We start from the raw sequence: 23,369 nt of genomic DNA on the forward strand, positions 1-23,369 counted from the left end.
CGCAGAGCTTTGCCCGATGAGAGCGGACCCGGGCAGGAGCTTGGGATGCTCGGTGGGAGCTGAGCTGCGGCGAAGGGGGGAGGATTTTGGCAGCCTTCCCCTGGGGATGCTCTTTCCGCCCCACCACGTGCTCTGTGCACCAGACGGTTAAATTGCATCCCCTTTCGCCGTGCATCCTACAGCGTGCTCGGATGTGCCGCGGGGCTCGCCGCAAGCTGGGGAACAGCTAAAAGCCCGGCTGCCAACCACCCTCGGAGAGTTGCCCGCTGAGTTGAAACCTCTTCCTGTGCTGAAAACCTCACTGAATGCAAACAAATAATGTTTCTGTGGGCCGTGCTTGGAGGGCAGGGGAGGGAGGGGGGGGACACGGAAGGAAACCCACAGACTTTCTGCCTCCCCAGCGGGGTATAGGGCTCGGCGTCTGCAAGGGCTCTGGCTTTCCTGGTGCCATAAATAATGTTCTCGTTGCGTTGACTGGCATCACAGCAACCTAACCTGGTGCTCTTTGTTTTTTATATTCTCTTTATTTAAAGGTAGCCAACGGCCAAGAGGAGCAGATCTTCCCCTAGAGGCACCAATCACCGGAGAGACCTGCTTCTGGTAAAAAATAACTCCTCCTCGTGCTCCCCGATGGGCAGGGGGGTGGCTGGGGAGGGGTCTCATCCTGAAACCCCGGCTGACCCCGGCACGGCTCGCTCTCCGGTCGCCTCCGAGCACAGGCACCTTGCTCAGTGCCAGGTTGCTTTTTTCAGTACGTCCCAGGATGAGCTTCTTTCCAAACACCCTTATATCCCCCGAGATGGGCTTGAGCTGAAGGTGCCCACAGCTTTTCGGTGTCCTCCCTAAAACGCCGTGAGCCCCTCATTTTAGGGCTGTGCCATCCTTGTCCCATGACCCAAGGGGCTGGCGGGGGGGGACTCGCTGTGCCCTGCTATTGCAGGACATCCCCCCAAACCCCCCCTTTTTTGAGCCAGGCAGGGACCAGCACAGCACGGCTGTGCCTCTGCAGTAAAATACTCGCTGCTTGTGAAAGCGTCGGCTGCCGGAGGAGGTGAACGCTGGGTTTCTGGCCGCAGCTGCCGGAGCTTGTGGCTGTTGTAACGGAAAAACATCCGTGATCAAGACATGATCTAGACGGCGTGGACTTAATGAGCGTCCCCCGCCTGCCTGGGGTAGAAATCTCGAGAAACAGGAAACTCCAGCATCCTGTTTAGCATCTCAATGTTCAAGTTGGCAGCAGGGACAAAGCAAGGGAGGCCAAGGGACACCGGACGCACTGCAGGCTGGGCACCAGCGCGGGGCTGGATGATGTGCCTGGCACGGCAGCAGCAGCGCCGGGCTGCTCCGGGGGGAGCCCGTCCCCTGATTTCCTTTGCCTTGTCGCCACCACAGCCTTTCCTATAACAGCAAAAGGCAAAGTACAGCTCAGCCGGGGTCCTGCTGCTGCAGGCTGTGCCCTAGAAGGTCCCAGTGTCCCTTAAGGATGGCTCATAGGGCACCCCCCGCTCAGGGGACGATGGGGAGGGCACAGGAGGGTACTGCTGGCAGCGTGTGCCGACCCGCATACCCACAAAGGCTGGTGGCTCACTGCCCTTGTATAAACACAGGATTAAACGCTAGCTGAAATACCCAGGTCTGCATCTCCCATTCTCACACCCTCATTCACACGGCTCGGCTCTAACAGCTCCACGCCTGCAACCCCAGCCCATCGTTTTGGGGATTTCGGGGCTGGGAGCATCTCTCTGCTCAGCCCAGGAGTTCACCCCCGTCTGTTTGTGCCCGCAGCCCATCCGGAGAGCACGCCTGGCCTGCCCATGGCTAGCAACAACACTGCTAGCATAGCGCAAGCCCGCAAGCTGGTGGAGCAGCTGAAGATGGAGGCCAACATCGACAGGATAAAGGTAGTGTGGCTTGGGGGTTGGCTGTCGGCTCAGAGGGATGCGGCGAGGTGGTGTCTGCTGCTGAGCGGCTGCCAAAAGCATGCTGTGGGAGCTGGGAGGCGGCGGCGGGCGGTGTTTATGGAGGATGCTCGTCTCAGTGATCCCGATGGCCGCGGCGGAAGGCAGCGGGAGGTGCTCACCCGGAGAAGGCAGCTGGAAGCATTGCCTGGAGCCCTGCCGGGGGGTGGGAAGGAGTGGCTCTCCCCGAGGCATCTCGCCCTTCTCGGGACCAGGTTAAAACCACGCTGTTTGTCACAGTTGCTGTTAAAACTGTCCTTTGGGCAGTGCTTGGTGCTCAGCCTTGAGGTTAGCAGGGAAACTCAGAAAGCAATGTCGTTCTGAAGCCTCTTTCCTACGGAAAGCCCAGTCCTTTCTGGGAGATGCTTCCTCTGCTCTGACCGCTTCTGCTCCACCCCGGTGGAACTGCTGCTTCGGGGCACACGAAAGCTCATCAGCTTCAAGCTTGAGATCCCAGGGGATTTGTCTTCTCCACCGAGGTGGTTTTGGATGACAGCCGATCCCGGGGAGAGAGGTGCTCCGGGGCCGGTTACTGGCTGCGGGCACGTCTGGGTGCTTGCAAGCAAAACCTCACCTCTCAGGGCTGGGATGAGCTCCGGCAGTTCGGGAGCTGCCGCCACGTCCTGAATAAATAGCAAGGTCGGTGGCTGAGGGCAGCAAATGTCGCTATAGCAGCCATGGACGTCCCTGCCGAGGGATGGGGGGAAGAGACAGCAGGGATACGACGCCCGCTAAAGTCGGTCCTCGCTACGATCAAATCAGGTGAAGGATGCGAACGGGTGAAGGATGCGAAGGATGCGCACAGGAGCGCGTGCGACAGGCGAGCTTAGAGCCCAGAGGTGAAAAACCAGCCCCACGGGGGACGTGCTGTCGATTCCCCGGTCGGGTCTTTGGCCAGGGTATGATGTTGCATACCCTGGGTCGGGGATGCTGCGAGCCCAGCCCCCCCACCGGCGGGATCTCTCAGGGTGGGACGTCCCCAGCGCAGCCCGTCCCTAACGCGGGGCTCCCTCTATTCCAGGTGTCAAAAGCGGCAGCGGACCTGATGGCGTACTGCGAAGCCCACGCCAAGGAGGACCCTCTATTGACCCCCGTCCCGGCCTCAGAAAACCCCTTTAGAGAGAAGAAGTTCTTCTGCGTGATCCTGTAAACCCTCGAGGAGCCTGACTGGCACTCAGGCCACCCTGAACACTGATGTAGAGTTTTTAGGAACGGGGACGACCTGCTAGTCTGCAGAATTTAAACAAAAATAAGTAAAATACACGGCCTGGAAGCTACAGAGATGTGCATGTTTAAAGAACCTGGCCACCTTTGGGGGAATAAGATGATCTGCATTGCGAGGCAAAAGATCTGAAGTCTGTAGAGTTGCCTAGAAAGAAAAAAAAAAAATATGTAAAGAATAAATTTGTGTCACTTTTCTGCTCACAAAATTGTTTGATTGTTCCATATTTAAAGCACCAGAGCTGTGCTGAGCGAAGTAACTGCTAAGGATGTGTATAACCTTCTTGGAATGATATTGTTGGTTTCTTTCCAAAATATTATTTTTTATTTAAGTTGTCAGATATATAGCGACAGGTTAGATGACTATGATGTTACTCAATGTTTGGTCTCGTGCTCTTTAATTTCTGGCGGTAGCGTAGCACAGGGGGTGAGCGGCCCCGCGGCGGGTTAGCGAGGACGCTGGCAGCTCCTGCCCGCGCCCCGCGTGCCGGCAGCTCTGTATTTCTAGCAAACCCCACTTTCTAACATTTTGTATATGGTTAGCTTCGGCTCTGCAAGTAAAAGTGAATCATGTGTCGTGGTTGGTGCTTCATACTCCTGTGACGATGTTCGGTGGTAGTGCATGAGAGTTTATCTCTGTTCATCCGCTCCAGACTTTTCTTTTCTATCGTTTGACACCACGTGCTGGTGGAAGAAGCTGTAGGGAGGAAACCGAGGCGATTCTGAAAGCAAAGACAACTCCTGCGATGCCTTAGACGTGCCTGAAATAACCTCCTGCGTTAGGGTAGGTGCCAACCCCCGGGCGCGGGGGCTCAGGGTGGCCCCCGCCCCAGGCATCGGCGGGTAGCTAGAAATCTGAAAATCAAAGTCGACCACTTCTTTCTGGGTCTTTCCTCTTCTCCTACACCTCTGTGCCTCTGCCCTCCTCGCTTGGTCCGTGTCCTGTTCTTTCGGCTTCCCAGCAGCATCTCCTCCCCTTGGAGCTGGGCCGGGATGCTGCCCTGCAGCAGGATGCTTCTGCCCCTTCTCGCACCCACCGCCTCTCCCGTTCCCACTGCCGCCCCGCCACGATGGCACGGGGCAGGGGGGCAGCTTGGGGAGCCGTGGGGGAAGCCGTGGGGCCACCCCTTCACGGAGGTGCCTGATACCTTGTTTACACACAGCCTGAGCTCCGCATCAGGCTGGGGAATTATTCCAGTTATTCCCAGGTCCAGTCCATCTGCCGTCAGCGTTTCGGGGGACACACGCCACCTTTTTTTGGCTCTGCCTCGGGTTAATACTTTTGCGGACATGGCTCGCATCTCCTTTCCGCTGCTAAACACCTCCCGGCTTTCCCCGCTCTACACTCTTGGGAAACTTTGGGAATCATAACTTGGGGAACTGCGTACCAAATTAGGTGGGTGTCACTTAGGGGTTTCGGGGGTCTGCAGTGACCCCGCTAAACTGTAGTTCTGAATCAGGTATCAGCTTAAAAATCCCTGTGGATTCAAGAGGGCAATAGTCTTTAGGTACCTTTCAGCGAATCTTTCTAGCCCGTAACAAGTGCATTTTGGTTTTTCTACCTTTTCATACTCTTTTTCTAGTCTTCCACAGAGAAGACCAGTTTGTTCTTACACTGGACTCAAAACTCTTGGCATCTGGTAATGTTTATACGACACGAGTAGCCTAGATGGTCCCAGCCCTCCCGCGGTGGCTTTCGGCCCCCCCCAACCTCCCTGTTTCGATCTTTTTACTACAGCTCACGTAGCTTTAGGACGAAGGACGGATGAAGTGGTTGGCTCTGCAGCTGGTTTCACTCGTGGTGTTACAAGGCAGACATGTAAACACCCTGTCCTGGGTTTGCCTCTTCTTTTTAACACTGATTTACCGTCACGGAGAGTGAAGCGCAGCCCGTCTGACCCAGGGCTCACACCCCAACCCTTCCCAAAGGCTGTCATGAAGTGGTTTGTAATAAGTTTTTTAACAACTTGCATATTTTACAACTTGAATTCTTAATAAATAAACGAAGAAACGCATGGGCTGGGGGGGGGATTTTGAATTAGCCTAAACTACTCATTGAAGGTGTTTTACGTTGCTGGTCTTTATTTTATGTTGGTAGTGGTGTTGACATTGGTGTGCTGCCAGGTATTTCACCCCAGTATTTATATTTACACAGATACGCCTTTGTTAGCCAAGTAGAGACCGCCTGCCAAGATCGTTTCCCCCCCCCCCGCAACAAAAATACCAGTCATCTCTCCATCCCGATGCTGTATTTCCAGTGTGGTATCAAATGACATTCAACTCTACCCCCAGGCTTTTAAAGAAAAATATCTGGAGTACTGGAAAAGGACTTTTTCTTTTTTTCTACCAAGGTTGCTGGCGGCGGGGGCGAGTCCGTCCCTTTGGTGCCAGCCTGCTGCTGCCAGGGTTTTGGGGAGGGGGCGGTTGTAACTGAAAGCCAGCGCGGGGAGGTCGGCGTTGTGATGTAGCGCATCCCCATCCCACGTGGTCTGTGTACTCATTGGAAATAAAATTTTGGATTTGTTTCAAACCGTTGGAGACGATGCTCTGTGCGCGCCGGCCCCTGGGGAGGTGGGTTCCCGTCCTGGTTGTGGTTGGGTCCCATTCCCAGTGGGATCAGGGGGTCTCTCTGCCGGGGCGTGGGGTTTGGCAACAGCTTTCAAGCCCGTTGGTGAGGGAAAGCAAAGCCTCTCGGGGCTTCAGCCCCCACCAAACCACAGCTTTCTGTTCCCACAGGATCAGCCAGCTTGGGGGGGGGATCGAGCTTGTTCAGGGTGGGACATTACTCCTTGCCCAAAATCACCATCACTCAGAAACTGAGAGACACTTGAAAGCTCTAGTTTTGATGTCCATCCTTTCTCCCTTACTTTCCTCCTTCTCCCATCCCTGGCAGCAAGTACAGGCTCTCCCCACTGCCACCTCCAGCACGCCCAGCACAGGATCTGGCCCACTGCGGTCCAGCCCGTAGCCCAGAGCAGGAATGGCCTCATTTCATTTAGGGCTGTTTTGGGGAGTCTCTTGAGAGTCTGAGCCCCGTCCTTGCTGCGGTGGGAGGCTGGGGAAGGGGTGATGGAGAGCAGGACAGCAGGACTCTCTCCATGCCCAGCTTGCACCCGGGGTGCAGCAAAGCAAAGCATCCCCTCCCGTGTCCTCCCCTCACACCCACCTCCCTGCCCCGGTGCTTAGAAAGATGCCTCGCTCCTACCAAATTTACCATGCCCTGTATTTTCTCTCTGGTTTTGTAGGGCCCTTGCAGATGAATGATTTCCTGGCTAAGCAGATGGCTATAGTTTGAGGCTGCTTAGCCTCAGGTCATGTCCGAGGCCAGGAGCAAGGTAGCAGCGCGGGTTTTGCAACGAAACCCATCACTGCTGAGCCTGGCGCAGGCACCGTGTAGGTATTTCAGTTTTCCATGCACATTTAGAGCATCTCAGCGAGCAGCAAACATTGTCCAACGCTGGGGAGACAGCAGCAGCGTGCCCCGACTTTTCTGCACTGGCGGGCTCAAGTCTCACGTCCCCATCCCTTGCTGTGTCCATGGGACCAGCTTAAAAGAAAAAAAATTGGTGTCACTGCGAAGGAGCGAGCCAACTGTCGCTCCCACAATGCCTCGCCTGCTCGGCATGCCAAGCAGGCGACACTCAGCTGTTGCTGTACCTTGCTGGCTCTCCTCCATTTCCAAGCCTTGCTGTTTCATTCTCACTTCCCCGGGCTTCAGCTCCCGAGCGGCGGCGGCACTGCCGAGCCGGCAGCATCTGCCGAGCCGGAGGAGGTGTGGAGCGCCGGGGGAAAGCGTAGGCGAGATGTTGCTCCCTGCATGCCGCACTGCTACCTGCCCTGACGCCGGCGCGAGGTTTTGTATGGCTTACTAATGAGAATAAACACTTTTGCACTAATTGCATTCGTTAGCTGCAAGCCCATTAGATTTGCAGCGTGCAGTGGGAAAAGGAGAGGAGAAGCATAACCCCTGGCCGCAGCTCCTGGGGATGGCTTTGCCCTGGGGGACTTGCAGCGTGTTGTTGCAGGAAAGAGGTCCAACCCACCAGGGAAGGGGAAGATCCCCAAACCCAGGGTGAAACGGGATGGGTTAGGAAGGGCAAGGGCTGTCCTGAGGGTGATGAAGGCAGGAGAGGTGGAGGAAGGGTGGAGAGCCCCATCCTGCTGCTGGCACGGGACCGTGCTGGCCACCGGCTATGTATTTGTCCCCCCACACCCATGCAGAGGTTTCACTACCTTCATCGTTTGTCACCGTTGCTGGGGCGGACAACGCATGACACTCGCATGGCTGAAAGGCACGTGCCCTCAGACGGCCGCACACTCCGGGGACGGTCCCGAGCTCCTTTTAACCACGCCGGAGTCTTGGTGTCTTTACTGCTCACTTGCACGTCACCGCTTGCGCACGTGTCGCCGGCACGCTGAAGTGCTCGTGGGCTCCGGCTGCGAAAGCTGAAGGAGGCAAGGCTGGCTCTATGCCTGCTGCAGGCAGGGCGGGGAGCCCCTGCCCTCCGTTAAACCGCTCCAGGAATGAGCCGGAGGAGATAAGGTGAATGGGAGAGGAATGGTCCTAAAGGGGAAGGGAGGAAGAAACCCTCCCCAGTTCCCTCCAGGGCTCGGGGTGGCTGTGGGGGGGTTTGGCTCAGCCCCATGCCACCCCACCATCACAGCGCTGCAGTCGGCGGCTGCGCCGGCTGCCAGCTGGAGTGCTGGGAATGGCTGGCGCGGAGAGAAATGTCAGGATGAATATTGCATCGGTTCGTCGCGCTGTCAGCACCGCGTCTGCTAAGTGCCACCCAGGCCAGGGAGGGATGGGGGGATCAGGGGCGGTCTCACTCCCAACCCGGGCTCATCGCCTTCTCCAGGCAAAACCACCCAAAAAAACCCCTTAACTGGGCATCCGTCACCTGCTGCTGGCACTGTGCAGAGCCCTTTTGCAAAATGCCACCAGAGCAGAAACTTTTCCTTCCCATAAACCACATAAAACCCCCTGGAGATGACAAATATATCTGGGAGCAAGAACCCGATGACTAACAGCGGCAGCGTTCGCATGGAAAATGGTTTAATTACAAGCCGCACGTGGCACGGAAAGGAGAGGGGGCTCAGGCTCAGCAGGCAGCCACGTCCCCTGCCCAGAAACCCCCTTCGCTGTTTCCCAGGAGGACAATGGAGCGCTGCTGAGCCAGCTCTGGGCTGGGGTGGATCTGTGCGAAATCGGGATGATTCACGCATGGTTTGAAGACTATAAAAATGGCCTGGTTTCTAAACTCTGGAGAGCAAACGTCACGTGCGCACCGAGAAGGGAAAACAACTGCCCCTTCTCTGGTGGGTTGGTTTTTTTCCCCTCCAGAAAGGTCAGTTCTGCTCTTGCCTCATTTCCTGAGGGACTTCTTGGCATCTGCACCACCGTGCTGCAGCGGTGCGAGTGTGGTCTTAAACACAGAGTGAGTAGGGGTGGAATCACAAACCCCTGAAGCCGACAGCAAAGCCTCCCCTTGCAGGCCAGGCTGTGGCCCCTCATCCCCTGCAGCCCTCGCTGCGGCCCCAGGGCACGCTCCAGCGTGGCGGCTGGGGGCATCCCACCCCAACAAATGCTCTCAGGGGCACCAGGCCCCATGGCGCTGCTTGTGGGGGTCACGGTGGGCCCCAGAGCCAGCCCCCTGCCCCAAGAGCCACCAGAGCGTGCCCAGGAGCTGGGGGTGCCTGTCCCGCCCCAGTGTGTGGGGCACTGGGCTGCGCTCCCCAAGGCCCTTATGCCCCTCAGGTGGTGCCGGGGTGGATGCGGGGCAGATATGGGGTGGCAGAGGGCCATGGGGGGCCCGCACACCCTGGCCCCACATGCAGCTCTGGGCAGCGCTGTGGGGCTGCCCCAGTGCTCCCCAGTACAGCCCAGTGCTCCTCAGCGCTCCCCAGTACAGCGCAGTGCTGTCCAGTGCGCCCCAATACAGCCCAGTGCCGCCCAGTGCCCCCCAGTACAGCCCAGCGCACGCCACAGGCCCCACTGCGGCCTACACACCGACCTCAGCCTGCCCTAGGCCCCGCCCCCGCCCCAAGCCCCGCCCCTGTCTCTGTCCGCCCGCCGTCGTGTCAATAAAGCTGGATGAAGAGCCGCTTCCCTTCCCAGCAGCCCGCTCCGTCCTCTGATTGGTAGCAGAGGCTGCCGCTCGGTGTGCGCTGGCCAATAGGTGGGCAGAGAGAGGGGCGGGGGGTGGTCCTTCCCGTCCCGGCCCGTCGGCTCGGTCTGAGCGGGGCGAGCGGCTGGGCCCGGCCGTCAGCGGAGGCGCCGCCGGCGGCACCGGCAGCATGTTCCGCCGCAAGCTCTCGGCGCTCGACTACCACAACCCGGCCGGCTTCAACTGCAGGGGTGAGGGGCTGCGGCGGCGCTCCGCGGGGCCGCTGCACGGCCACTTCCCCCCACAGCCCGCCTTCCCGCCGCTCTCCTCCCGCACCGGCGGCTCTGCCCCCTCCCCTCAGGGCCCCTCGCTGAGGCCGGGGGGGGCTCGCCCTTCCCCGAGCCGTCCCCTCGCCTCAGCGCTTCGGAAACCTCCCGCTCTCAGCCCCGCGGTGTCCCCGTGTCTCCCGGGCCGGGGGGGCCGAGGAAGGCCGGTTAAGGCCGGAAGGGTCTGCTGGGCATTAATGCAGCTCTGGGCTCAAAGTCTGGCTGCAGCACAGTGTTTAGGGAAAATCCTGAGGTGAGGCCGGGAAAACCAGGATCCACAAGCATTGCAGTGGGTGTGTGCAGTTGGTTTGGTTTCGGTGGCTCTTTGAGCGTTGTCTAGGAACGGAGCAAAAGCAGAGGCGCGATCCAGGAGTAAACAACGCCGCTGGCGTTCTTGGCTTCGTCCCGTGAAGAGTCTTGGTTTATGTAGTACGAGGGACGGGAGACACGCATGCCACAGAAAACACCCTCAGCTGCTGTGTTAACTGGCCATTAGCCCTGGAGCCTGGTGTGTCCTGTACACGAAGCAAGGTAGAGACAGTGTGGTGAATAGGAGTAGTCTAATAGCATGATTAGAGCTATTTTCTAATGCACCCATACATATCAATACTTTGATGTGTGATTTTTGCAACACTTCACTTTTTTTCTTGCTTGAAAGGGCCCTGTAACAAATGTATTTATCCAACGTGATCAATTGTACGCTTCAGGTCATCTTTATAACAGGTTGTTTTTCCGTCAGTGCTTCTAGTAGACTCGCTTCTCTTTCAAGAGATGTTGTCTACCGGCATCTTTTTTGTTGTGTGTCTTAAGTTCCTTATGGTTACCGCTTCTTTTTTGCTTAAAGGTTCATTTTGTCGGCGTAGAAGTTTTAAAAGGTCTTACTAAAGGCTTTCGTTCATGTGTGTTGTGACCATGTCTCCGTTTCTTACAACACATTCAATGGAAGTAGGGCACTTACGTCGCTTAAAGAGACTTTTGAGAAGCAGAAGTATCATTCTTGTCCCTGATGGGGAAAATAGTGTGCTTACCCCCGCTCTGAGATGCAGGAGAATATTAAACTCATTAACTCAGGATGTTAAAACTCATCCAATGCCAAAATATCACAGCTGGTTTTTGAGGGGACGGTGATACCCTAGAGCTGTGATTGGCTGTGTCCAGAAATGAATTCTGTCACTGAAGTGCAGGTGCAGGCTAATTGCTTCGTCCAGTATGAATATCTTTGTTTGGACCACAGTCTTTGTATTGTGGAATTCCAGCTCCCAAATAATGAGATGTTGGGTCAACAACCAAGAAGAGTTGAGTCAACAGTGAAGGAAGAAAATGTCTTTGCACAGTCATGAGTTGTGCGTGTTCTTCTTTGGAAGAGACAGGGGGTTACTGCTACGTGTAACATGTTTGTCCAGATAACAGGGTTAGGAGCTGAATTTCTCTATCATTGTTTAATTTTTCCTTCTTCGTTTAACAAGTTATTACTGTATTCCCAATAAAAAAAAAAATCTGTTGGTTGGTGCCTTTTAGTGTGGTCAGTCAACCATAGCCAATTCGAAGTGACTTGAAAAACACTCAGCATTTTGAATTTTGGTCAGAGGTTATCCTGGAATACATGATTTCAGTGTTGGATATATCTTTCTTTATGGTAGGATATGAAAGCGCTTGGGGGCACCAGTATTTGTATGAAATGGATCAAAACTTAAGGGCTTCTTTTTGCTCTTAAGGTTAATTCTTGCTTTGTTTACTTCTCCCGACAGATGAAACGGAATTCAGAAATTTTATTGTCTGGCTCGAAGACCAGAAAATCAGACATTACAAGATTGAAGACCGAGGGAATTTAAGAAACATACACAGCGATGATTGGCCCAAATCTTTTGAAAAGGTATTTTCTTGTTTCAAACACAATTTTAAATTACAAATATGTCTTATGTAAATGAAAATTAATAGCTGCTGTAGTTGTTGAAAGTAAATGACTCCGACTATTTGTCCTGTCTCTGAACTTTTACATTTCTAGGAATTTAAATGTATTGTTGAAGCCAAACTGTAGGAGTTATTAAGATGAACTCTTCGCATGCAATTTTCAGTCAGCTGTGTTTTTGCAATAGGTGGTATCCATCATAATATGTTTCTCGCCTGATTTGATTCAGCTCTTGAAGTAGAAAGAAAATTGACTACAAATAAACAGCTTTTTCTGCAGTAATTATTCTTATGTACCAAATGGAAAATGGATTAGGCTAATGCACTCGTAGGCTTTGCAGGCGTGTGGAAGAAGGCTACTGTAGGTCATCTCTGTACCTCTTGTTATTTCAGATAGATGCTTTTCCCCTGCGAGCGCAAAGCATGGCAAGCAGCCATCGTTTTGTGAGGGATCTCCTGTGTGCTCATGAGCGTTTTGGGTCACCACAAGGCCGTTCAGTTTTCCGTCTTGGTTCCCAGTTCTCTTTTCTCCAAACAGCCTGCGAGGAGCTGAAAATGCTCTCCGTAATGCTCAGTGCCCATTCATCTAATTTTTTTTTTCCCACTGCCCCCGGAACCTTTTGCCTTCCTCACTGCCCAGGAGGATTGGAGTTGTAGTGCTCATGCTTTGCAGGAGGGAGCCTAAAGCATTCTAATGTCATGTACCTAAATCTGTGTGATACTAGAATTACTGGCAGCTGGTACTGTTGTGGTATCACTGGTATCTTTCTTGGCTTGGCCAGGCTGTCCTTCTCTGCGTGCGTGCCAGCGGAACCCTGCCTGCTAGTGCTCTCCAGCCCCTGATGCCCTTTCCCTCCATGCTGCTGCCAGTGTAGAGGCTGTGTGGCACTTCTCTCCCTCCCTTTGCTGGATGTCACTATGTCCTGGGCTTTGGGAGTCTTGGCAGCAGGCTGGGCTGGGTCCTGTGTTGTGGCTTCAGAAGAGCAGAGACAGTGTCCGAGCCACATTTTGTCCTCGCTTGTTGTACACAATCCCTAAGAAAGGGAAAATTACTTCTGCTGCCCCTCAGAATCCTCTGGTATCAGTATTGTGAAAGCCTTAGGTAGCATTATTCCTCCTCCCTGCTTTAGATGGGAAGTTTTTGCTGTGATTTGTTCTCTGTCATTTCCCTTTCCCCCACTTACTGTGTAAAATGAACAAAGAGCAAAGAAAGGGCTATTTTGGATTCTCTGGTTGAAGACTGCATCTGAGTAACATGCATTAAAAAGCAGGTGCCATTACTAAATGACAGACTTGAGTTAGCAGTGGATTGGAGCGCTCTAAACAGTCTCGGATTAGATGCTACGGCAGGACGTTTCACAATGGTGCTTCTTGTTAATAACTGTCTCCTAACAACTGTAAGGTTGGAGGGGAAAGTGACTGTTTACAAAACAGTTCTGTGCTCCTAGCTGATTCGTGCAGGCCATTAATATCTATTTGTTTTCTCCTCTTTCTACTCCACAGTACATGAAAGATGTAAACTGTCCTTTCAAAATGCAAGAACGACAAGAAACAGTGGACTGGCTTCTCGGCTTAGCGGTTAGGCTTGAGTATGGAGATAATGGTATGAGTGAATTTATTTAATATTACAAAATGGTAGGGAAACATGTCTTTCTATTTAATTTTATGAAGTATTTGTCAAATTAAGCCAATGTCAAAAGTATGTATTGTTTTCTTAAAAAAAAATATTTCATCTGCTTGGTTTTGCACCATATTCAGATGTGAACTGTTTCTCTTCAGCTCCCGTGGGACAGCGCAGTAGCATACTTGCATTTATTACTTTATTTCTGGATATAGCAAAACCCATTGTATATATTTATACCCTTTTCCCTGTGGGATTGCCTTTATGAGAACTTACTCTAAAGTGTATTAAATGCATTTTCTTTAGTACTACATCTATTTGAATAAGTTATTCTTAGACCCCTGTTTACAGGGAGTAGACCCTGAGCCCTTGGGAACTAGGGCAAGGTTATGAAAAAGTTGAGTTAAATCTCAACAGTCAGCAGGAGTTTAATTTCCTTATAGTGAGAGTACAGATACAAGCGTAATTGCTGGTGGCAAACACAATAATAGCCAAAGTACTGTTTTCCATTACCTTTAATTCCTGCAGGGCTGAGCTCTGCACAAGACAGGGACAGGATATAAATACCTGCAATCTGTAGAGCTGGTTCTCAGTCCCTCATGATGGAGAAAGTGAGCTGCCTGTGACTCAAGAGTACATGAGGATGGAGTAGCCAGGAGGTCCCATCCTCAAAAGGCTTGAAAAACCCTTGTGTGGATTATAGATGAATGCTGCAGTCTATAAAACAAAGACTTTAGTGGAAATGTTTTACTCATTGATCAGAGCCAACTTAAATCTGTAGTTCTTGAGCCCTACATATGCTGCTGATTGAGGCAGAGGGCCAATGATAGTTGAACTGATGGATTTTAAAAGCAGTAGCTCTGTAAGGTACAGATTGTTGAGCCTTCTGGGATGAAGACTGTAGGAAGAGCCTTAATCAAGAGCATAATGCCTACGTAAGTGTGGAGCACGCTCTGATGCTGCTCTGGATAGCACATAAGCTCTCTGCAGATGGGAGCTGTTAGGGTAGCTCGCTAGAATGGCAGCTTTTGGGGACCTTAGTAGGGAGCTCCAAAATGGCAGTGTATAAGCCCAGAAGGCTCTTGGGCAATTACCACACCCCAAAAATACAGCTATCGCAAACTACAGCTTGGCTCTAAACCTTTTGTTGTTAGCTCTAATGGTGTTCATGTTTGCTTCTTAATTTAACAGCCGATAAGTATAAGGATTCTACCCCTGATGGTGCTAAAAATGCTGACAATACAGCAAAAAATGCAGAACCGCTGATTAACTTGGATGGTAAGTGTGCAGCAGCTTACTGTACGGATGCATCGTACATGAATGTGTTCCATGGCCTGTGTGGTGTTCTTCAGATTTTAAGTTGTTACAGTGCTGTGATACATGCAACTTTTTAAAGCCCCGTTTAAAGCTTTAGGAATGCAGGGTTCATGTGCTCTTTTACTGCTGGCTCAAACTGCCCCTCTGTGAACAGTGTTTTGAGAGTTACTTTGAGTTGTTTGCGCTTGTCTGCGTTTCTGCTAAAGGAAAGAGGAACTGCTCCATGTGAATCCCAGGTATCTGGATGTGCAGTGATGCAGAGCTTTTCCTGTTGGGGAAAAAGGGGAAGGGCAGAGGGCATAAGCCTTCCCAGCAGAACAAGGTGCCCAGATACTAATAAGTTGGGAGGGCTCTTACCAGGCAATGAGGAAGCAGCTGAAGGGTATTTACTTTAACAGCTTTGCAGAGAGGTCTATAAAACTGGGTGAAATAGCAAGATACCTTTTGACTATAGACTCTAACATATCTTTAAAAAAAAAACAAAAACAAAAACAAACTAAGGAAACATGATGGCAGAGTGTTTACTTCAGTACTGTCACATATTACATGTTGGCTCAGTCTTCCCCAGCTGTACCTCTCTCATAATCATTCTAATTTTTTTTTGACTGCTAGGCACATTCACAATAAGCGGAAGTGGTGGAAAATAGCTACTAAAATTAGCCCTAAATCCCCCGAGTCTTCTCCCATTGCTCCTTCTACAAAAAGATAGCTAGGAATTGGTCCTGCCCTCACCCAGCAGGCACAGTTCTGCTCTGCAGTGATAGAAAGATTTATAAAAGAGAATACCTTCATGTAATTGTCTTTATTTTCAAAGACTTAACGCTGGTTTCCTGTGTGGTAGGACATAGGCAACGCGTTTGGCTTTGAAAACAATGCTGTTTGTGTTTGGATGGTGTTCTGCAACCTGGTTATGAAACCTAGGGCACACTTTGCTTTGTAGCCAGGCTAAGGGGTTGCTCAGTGCTGCATATCTGTGGCCTTGCCCATCCTTGAGAGCAATCTGATACCGTGGAGTCAGGAAGCCAATTCTGTCTTTTGGAACCAGTTAAACTAGCATATATCATTAATGATGTTGATTTATTTTTACAGTGAATAATCCTGATTTCAAGGCTGGAGTGATGGCTTTAGCTAATCTGCTTCAAATTCAGCGACATGATGATTACTTGGTAATGCTTAAGGTGAGTTTCACCATTTTTTCCGACCTCCTTTCTTCCTTCTTTTCCCCAGTGGCTGGTATGTGTGTAATAGCTTGTGGTGCAGAGCTGCTGATAACTATGGCTTTTTAGACACAAATAGAAAGTAAAACTCATCCTGTGAGTGCCTTTTCAAACAGGTAAGAACACAGAATATAAATCACGGAAATTAATGCTGGCATAATTATCTTGGTAAACAGTTCAACTGTAGCTGAGTTCCTGGAATTCCAACACTGAGAGCTGTTATTCAGAATTTGAAGTGCTGTAGGTTAGCTGCAGTACTGCTTTATGTGTTCTTAGTGAACCCCAGAAATATTGAGGAACACACTCAAGAGAAGATTGTATTCCAGTGCTAGAAATTAAGACAAACTTGAAAGCATAGAGGCAAGTGATGCAAAGGGTATTTTGAAACAAACATCCTAGGGAGGAGCCACGGTTAACAGCTACCTCCTCCTTCTTTTGGTCCTATGAACTGTTTACTCCTTATCATTATTGAAGTCAGTTTAATTTAGTCTTGACAACTAAGCATGGCTTTTAAATGCAGTAAATAGGCTAATTAATTTTCTAAAGCATCTTTTTTATGACTTTGAAATTTATGACTTAGTGGTGGAACTCCATAGTTATCTGTAAATTTTGGGTTGAATCTGTATTGTATTCTTTAGGCACTGTATTTACTGAGACTGTAGCAATCCTGAGTTCCCACCTGATCATGTCATAATATGGAAATAACCTTCATTTGATTTGGCACCAAAATAAACTCATATTTTCTAAATTTATTTTGGAGAAACTAAATGTCATGGGTATTAAAGTTTATATAGTGTGTATGAGTCTGTAACAGGTATACTTAAACAGTGTTAACATGTTAGATTAGTTTCTTAAGGAAATGACGGCCTGCAGTTATCCCATCAACCACTTTCTCATTCTCTCCAGTATAGTATCCTCCTTTGCCTTCCCGAAATAGCCTTTGAACTCTTAACCAGTCTTTAAAGAGGGGTGGAGATCTCATATATCAACCCTCTACCAAAAAAAACCCAACAAACACCCCAAAAAACCCACCAAAACCCCACAAAAACCAGTGAAAAGGGATATCGGGTAGAGAGAGAAGAGACCCTGTGAATGGTGATGTTGAGGCTCTGCAGCATGAGCTCACCCCTTATTCGACAGAGTTCCTTCAGGTCACCTTACAGGATTGTCTCGAGGCCAGCAAACTTTATCTGGGTTCACCTAATTTGGTACTAACAACTCAAAAAGAAATAGAATGTATTTCTGCATAAATGTTTTTACATTTCTGTCACTATTTTCACATTTCTAGTCTCACTTTTTTTGGACAGAAGTGGTTGGACAAAACCACCAGCCTGAATTTTCTTGCTTTTAATTACGGTGAGAAGAGATTCCTGCAATGGCAATTCATGTTACACGAACAACAGCAATGCTAGTTTTCAGGGTTTCATCACATTAGAACGTGTCAGTGAAACTCTTTAGTAAATTCTACACCGCAATAAGCAGGTTTGCAGTGTGCATGCAGAGAAGACATGATCCCTATTCAGGCTTGGACGCTCTGGAATGGATGCTGAGGGAAGGCCAAAGGGTGCAAGCATGCCACAGACATCTGGCCAGACCTTGGCCGGAGTGAGCAGACAGATATTTGGAGTCCCATTTTATTAATTTAAATTTGGCAAGTTGATCAGAAAGCATCTGTGTAACACAGTTGGATATCCTTTTTCTAATGCAAAAGGCACTCAAAATTCTCTTATACAGGGTCTGGTTTCACTGCTGGAATTTAAACTCATCAAATCATCTTTTGTCCAGGCTACTCCCTTCAGTTAGAAAGATTTCTGGAAGTATTTCTAGTATTGCCTCTCAAATTTAATCATGACCACAACCAGAAGAAATCTTGGGGGAGAAACATGAAGCAGTAAGACTGCTTCTGTCACATTTGGCTACTCATCAGGGGAAGTCTGAGGAATGTGTTTGACAGACCCAGTTCTTTCTGGTGGAAGTCTGCCTGCATGGTATTCCTTCAGTTATTTTTAGAGGCATTTACAGCTGTAGGTATCAGTAACTGATAGCTCCGATACGATTTTGTGCTATGTACTGGAGCCAGTAAAAACAGATGAGCAGCAGGATTGTTAAAATGAAGGCTGTTCTTGTTCCTGTGTCTAAAAATAATTGCTTTCTGCTCTCGGTCTTTTTAAAATCTGGGTGGGTAGCCTTGCTCCAGGTTTCTCTGCACGTGGACTATGGTTCAGCACCTACTAAAAGATGCTGAGAGCAGGAATTCCTTCCTGAAGAAGCTGTATTGCTGCAGCATTGAAGGTGTACGATCTCAGAAAAATAAAAATGGTGCTGCTGCTTTAGGATCATGATCAACTCGTTCTGGGAATCACGAGCTTTCTTGACTGTTTCTAGTGCTTGCGGTTTCTGGCCCAGTCGTGGCTGAAATTAATAACATAATGTCCTTGTCTCTTCTGGTTAAGCTGCCTTCCCGCAGGCAAAGAGACTATACCTGTGTAAGATACTACTTGCAAAGAGTAGTGCTATTTGAAAAGGTTTAAGTCTGAAAGAGTTTTCCAAAAAGTCTTTCACAAAGCTGTGGATTTGAAGTTATGCTAGATTATAATGTTGACTCCTTTTCCCTTGGAATTGCCAAGAAATGCATCAAGATGTAAATTAATTACTCTCACCTTTAAATGTTTTTCCTAGGCAATTCGCATTTTGGTTCAAGAGCGCTTGACGCAGGACGCCATAGCGAAGGCCAGTCAATCCAAGGAGGTTTGTATATACAGTGCATGAGTCTAGCATTAATTATTTTGTATCGAGTAAAGAAGCGTAGGCATAGAAGTCTGCCATCTCAGTCAAAACCAATTCTTTTTAAACACTTTGTTTAGGAGGGTGGTGGAAACTTGCTTTATCTTTGCCATCCTGATTCGAAAAGACCCAGAGGATTATGGAGAGTAGTATACAAAGCTCTTTTGGTTGCATGCACAAATGTGTACCTGTATGATATATCATGTAAATCACTGTTCTCCTGCCTTAGTTACTTGCTAGAAGATTACCCTTACTGTTCAGTGCAGCAGGCCTACAGTGGGAGAAGAAATGTATGACCTGGCTTTTCCGTGGAATCGGCAGTGCTGGCTGCGTAAACAGGGTGAAATATTCCTTGTATGGAGTGTTTTGCTTTGTACGTACCCCTCGTACGTGTTTGAGGAATGGGATGTTGGACATCCAACTCTTCCCTCCCTCCCTTCCCCAAAAAAGAAATGGTGAAGGAAACTTCTGCATTTAAACCTCAGATTTTGCAGAATTATTTTCTAGCTGTCCATTTGTAAGATGTTCCAGGGGATGACTGTGGTTTTTCAGATTGTCATTTCTTAAACATCCCAGTTCTCCTGCTCTTCTCTCCAGCCTTTGGCACAGCGGCTGCTGGCGCTGGGTCTTGGGAGCAGCTGGGGAAGGCCACCTCTTGTGCCCTGCAGGTGTATGTTTAGAAGTGTCCCTGCTAAAGTGACTGGATCTGGTCAGGGAGGGCAAGTCCCTTCATCTTTTCTGGCAGCTGCTCAGAGCAGTCGATGCTTTATTTATTATCACAACACTGCTTATGGTGTTTACTAAGTGGCAATCGCAGGTGCTCTGAGTTGCAGTGCAGTAATTGCCCGAAGCATTGGAACAGTAAATCAAAGCTTTGGTCTTGTATATCCATAAAACTGTTAAAAGAGCAGGAAAACACGAAAACAGCTGAGACCGCTGTAGTCATTTTAGGTTCTGTAACTAATGTTAATAAAAAGCTGCTTTTAGTTGTTGTTTACATAGCCGTGCAGCTGACATGCAGGGATCAAAATGGGATTTTCTGTGTGTTTTGGTGGAACTAGCTTCTTTGAGGAACAGTGAATTTTTTTCAGGACAAAGAGTTCTTCATATTCGTTAAGTCCTCAAAGCGTGGTCAGATCTGAGGTGTGTCACTGAATGTGATACGTCATTGGGAGTGTATTCTCATTAGGAATGCTAAATTTCAAGTGGGGTGGAGAAAAGGCAGGGGGGCGGAGGCAGGAAAACAGCTTTATCTGTGCCAGCAGCGATCATCAACATCGTAACGTACCAGATGAATGAAGAAAATATCTTAAAAGCAGAGGGGATAGCTGGGTCGCAGGATAGAAGGAGAGGAAAAATAAACCTCTGCTTCTGATTTTGGCTGGCTTGTTAATGGCCAAACTAGCCAGTGACGCTTTGTATATTTAGTCTTGTCCCTGGAAACAGGTTATAAATGTCTGACTGCTGCATGGCAGACGACTTAATATACAAAATGTCATGAGTTGCATTCTTGGCAATATCAAGATACAGTGAGGGAAAAGATAAAATAGATAGAGAAATGTTCTCTGACTGAAGGATATGTACGAGGACTACGCTGAGGAAACTCATACTGCTGTGCTTGTGGTTTAAATGTACCAAATAAAATGAGATTTATGTTATTGGGTTATCAAGGTACAGTTTTCAAGATAAGACATGGCACTTATTTTTTTAGATTATGTTTTGAATGGCTGGCAATTCAGTGTACTTGGTGTCTAGACAGGATTCAGATTTATACTGACAGACTTGTCGCCTGTCCTCCTGGGCTTTCCTTGCCTGATGAGTATATCCTAGGGAGAATCAAGTACAACAAATGCCCTTCAAGATCTCTTTAAGGATGCTCCTGGAAGTTGTACCTGGGGCGTGTTTAAAGGCACAACAACGTGGGTACATTTTCCCCCTACTCTGAAATCTGGAAACTTTTTTCCTCGCACTCCCAGGGAATCTAATTTTACTGTTGACACTTCCAATTACGGGGGAGATGGCTGCGGTGGTCAGGCCTAGTGCAAGTGTTTTGTGCAGCAGTTTTAATTTAAATTTTTGGGGAATGAGACTGAGAAATGAAGTAGTCTGTGTGGTAACAGATTTAAAGGTGCTCTTCACGTCTCTCTCTATTTGATGCTGCCTTGCAAATGAGCATGTGCCTGTTGTATTTGTAGCAACAGCAGGTGCCTGTGCAGCCCAGCGCCTGCTACGGGGCTTGGCAAAGTCCTGTCTACTGCTCCGTCACAGACAGCTTCCACCAGCCAAAAAGGAGCTAACATACAGGGCGGTGGGAGGAAGGCAGGGTAAATAATGCTGTGCTACCAGGGTGTCTCAAAAGACCGCCTCTGAAGGTGTGGCTGTGGTCACTCAGCGGTGGAGGTACCTGCAGTGGCCCTGGAGAATTCACCCACAAAGAACTGACTGAATCCATGTTTTGCTGCTCGTGTGGCTCTGCGAACGCGCTTGGGTGGCAATGAGCTCTCTGCAGCCTTAAGTATAAACCTGATTCCTTAAGAAGTACATATATGAAGTCTGATATTGCTGGAATCTGTTTGAAGTGGCATTCTTTTCAACAAGCAGGTTAGATTTTTAACAATGAAGATGTATTTTTAAGATTGCAGTAGAACATTCATTTTATTGTAAAGGCCATGGAAAAGAACCACTTCTTGAAAATGGGGTAACTAATGAGTTACAGACACCATTTTGTATTTAGTGTGTGTTTTGATCAACTCAGAATTTTTTTACATGTATATAAAAACCTTTAAAAGAAAGCCTCGCTGTTAAGAAGGTTTACAACCCCACCATTGTAGAAACTAATGGTATTGAATGTTTTTGTCGTGCCAAATGCAAGGCATTTGGCAAATGTGCCAAGGCAAGTGTTGAAAAAAGTTACAGAGGTAGTAAAAGCAAATTCTAAGATTTGCGTTGTTTAAATGTAATTTTATGTGCATGTTGAAACATGGTGAGTGACTGTTTAGCATGACCGCTCCTCCACAGCCGGAGAGGGTAAAGCAAAGAGAGCAATGCTTATAAATGATCGCTAATAAAACTTTTCCTTGTACTGTCTTAATAGAGCAAGTGTTTAGAAAATTGAGTGTTTAGCTTTATTCCTAAGCATAACACTTGAGAAAATGCTTCTGGGGAGGTTGCAAGTTCAGTGCTTCAGAAACTCGCTTGATTACAGAGAATTTTTACAACTCTTTCAGATCAGCCAGTGCTTTGAAAACTGGCAGCTGTTTAAAAGGCAGTGGTTTCTCAGAAAGCCGAGTTTGTGCATGCTTTTTGTTTGTCTGGGTAGCGATGTTGCTGGATTGGGTGTTCTCTCGCAGGACTCTTGTTAGCCTTTTAAGGATTGAATGTGGGCAGTGTGTATCCAATGGGGTTCGCTTGACAAGTAGGGGGATTATTAAGCATGAAGATTTTTCTTTATTAATACTCTGGGTTTGATGTTTCAGTACACAAAGGCACTCGTGTGTAATCAAGCATGGTGACTTTTCGACATTGTCACACATGTCTATATAAGCAAAACTCAAGTGCCCTCTCCTCCAGTTACCTGCTGTAGCATTGATTTTCTTTTCTAAACATGCAAAATGACATTTCTCATATTTCTTTTTAAAGGGTTTGCCTGTTGCTTTAGAAAAGCACATTCTTGGTTTTGACACAGGAGGTAAGCAGTTCTTTTAACGTTACTTTTAAATAGTGGTTTGCCTTCTGCAAAGTATATTACTGTCAAATATGTAGCTAATGCGTACAGTAAAAAAGCCTGTAGTGGAAAGAATTGCCCCTTCCCGGCTTGTTATTTACGAGCACTCCCGAGCATTTTGTTTTGGAACAGAAAAGCATAAATCTTAGTTGTGGAATATGGTGTTTCGGAGTGACGTTTAAATAACAGCTTTTAATGGCAGCCGCCTTTGCAAGTGGAAGGAATGCATTTTGCTACTGTTGTCTTGTAAACCTTGCTTCTACCAGCAGAGGACCTCTGTGCTGCTTCTGTGTGTTTTAGCTGCATAGTTTACCTAAAATCTAGTCGCAGGCAGCGCAAGTTGGCATGACCTGACAATTAATAGCCAGATGACCTGGGACTCCACTAGTCTGGCTTCGCTTTTGCCCTGCGTACACCTAAATAAGTTAGTTGATGGTTGGACTTGATGATCTTGCAGGTCTTTTCCAACCTTCATGATTCTGTGATTCTAAATTCCTGCTTGGAATGCTTCCTACTGACCCGGCTCAGCTGTGGATTACTGCGAGGGCTGCAGGAAGCTGAGCGAGGTTTTGCAGAGCTCCCTGTCCCTCTCTAGCAGCAGGGAAAGTTGTTCCCTATTTCAAGTATGAAAACCACAAGCATGAATGAAGTGCAGAGCATTGACTTAGATTAAGCTTTTTCTTAAGACCTTCATGTCAGATGAAAATGCTTGATACGACTTCTCTTTCTGCATCTCACCCAGATGCTGTTCTCAATGAAGCTGCCCAAATTCTCCGACTGCTGCATATAGAAGAGCTCCGAGAGCTGCAAACAAAAATTAATGAAGCGATTGTAGCAGTTCAGGCGATTATTGCTGATCCCAAGACGGACCACAGACTGGGGAAAGTCGGGAGATGAACAGATAAAAGCTTTTAGTCTCTTGTGTACTTAGTACAATTAGGAACTACGTACAGCTCTGTACAACTCCGGCATGCAGTTTGAAATGGTATTATTTTACTGTTTTGAAAGAAAACAGGAAATTGAATTCTGACTTCTAATGAATTATCATTTTTCTTTAAATAAATGAAGCTGGGGAAAACAGACAAATTGTTCTGATTAGCTCTGAGTTGGCAAATAGGACTTTTTCATTGTGTTTGGCTTTGTGTTGAGAAGGGAGTGTTACATAAAGGCTCTGCAGATTCCTCTT

General features: G+C 48.6%; 3 protein-coding genes across 3 annotated transcripts in view; all 3 read left to right on the top strand.

The window, feature by feature from the left end:
- PSMC6 (proteasome 26S subunit, ATPase 6) overlaps positions 1-23,369 on the top strand; it is a 364,454-nt gene that overhangs the window by 184,857 nt on the left and 156,228 nt on the right. The gene's annotated exons all lie outside the window — the stretch shown is intronic.
- Positions 564-3,460, top strand: GNG2 (G protein subunit gamma 2). Its single transcript, XM_009809632.2, has 3 exons — positions 564-600; positions 1,786-1,901; positions 2,980-3,460. Exons 2-3 carry the CDS (start codon positions 1,815-1,817, stop codon positions 3,106-3,108), a joined length of 216 nt encoding a protein of 71 aa, XP_009807934.1. The 5' UTR covers positions 564-600; positions 1,786-1,814; the 3' UTR covers positions 3,109-3,460.
- Positions 9,445-23,294, top strand: RTRAF (RNA transcription, translation and transport factor). The gene is made up of 8 exons (XM_059819800.1): positions 9,445-9,537; positions 11,361-11,485; positions 13,024-13,123; positions 14,333-14,419; positions 15,548-15,636; positions 18,355-18,423; positions 22,099-22,147; positions 22,926-23,294. The coding sequence occupies exons 1-8, from the start codon at positions 9,477-9,479 to the stop codon at positions 23,078-23,080; spliced, it is 735 nt and encodes a 244-aa protein (XP_059675783.1). The 5' UTR covers positions 9,445-9,476; the 3' UTR covers positions 23,081-23,294.

The sequence above is a fragment of the Gavia stellata genome, chromosome 7 (genome assembly GCF_030936135.1).
Source record: "Gavia stellata isolate bGavSte3 chromosome 7, bGavSte3.hap2, whole genome shotgun sequence".
In the NCBI taxonomy this organism is placed as follows: domain Eukaryota; kingdom Metazoa; phylum Chordata; class Aves; order Gaviiformes; family Gaviidae; genus Gavia; species Gavia stellata.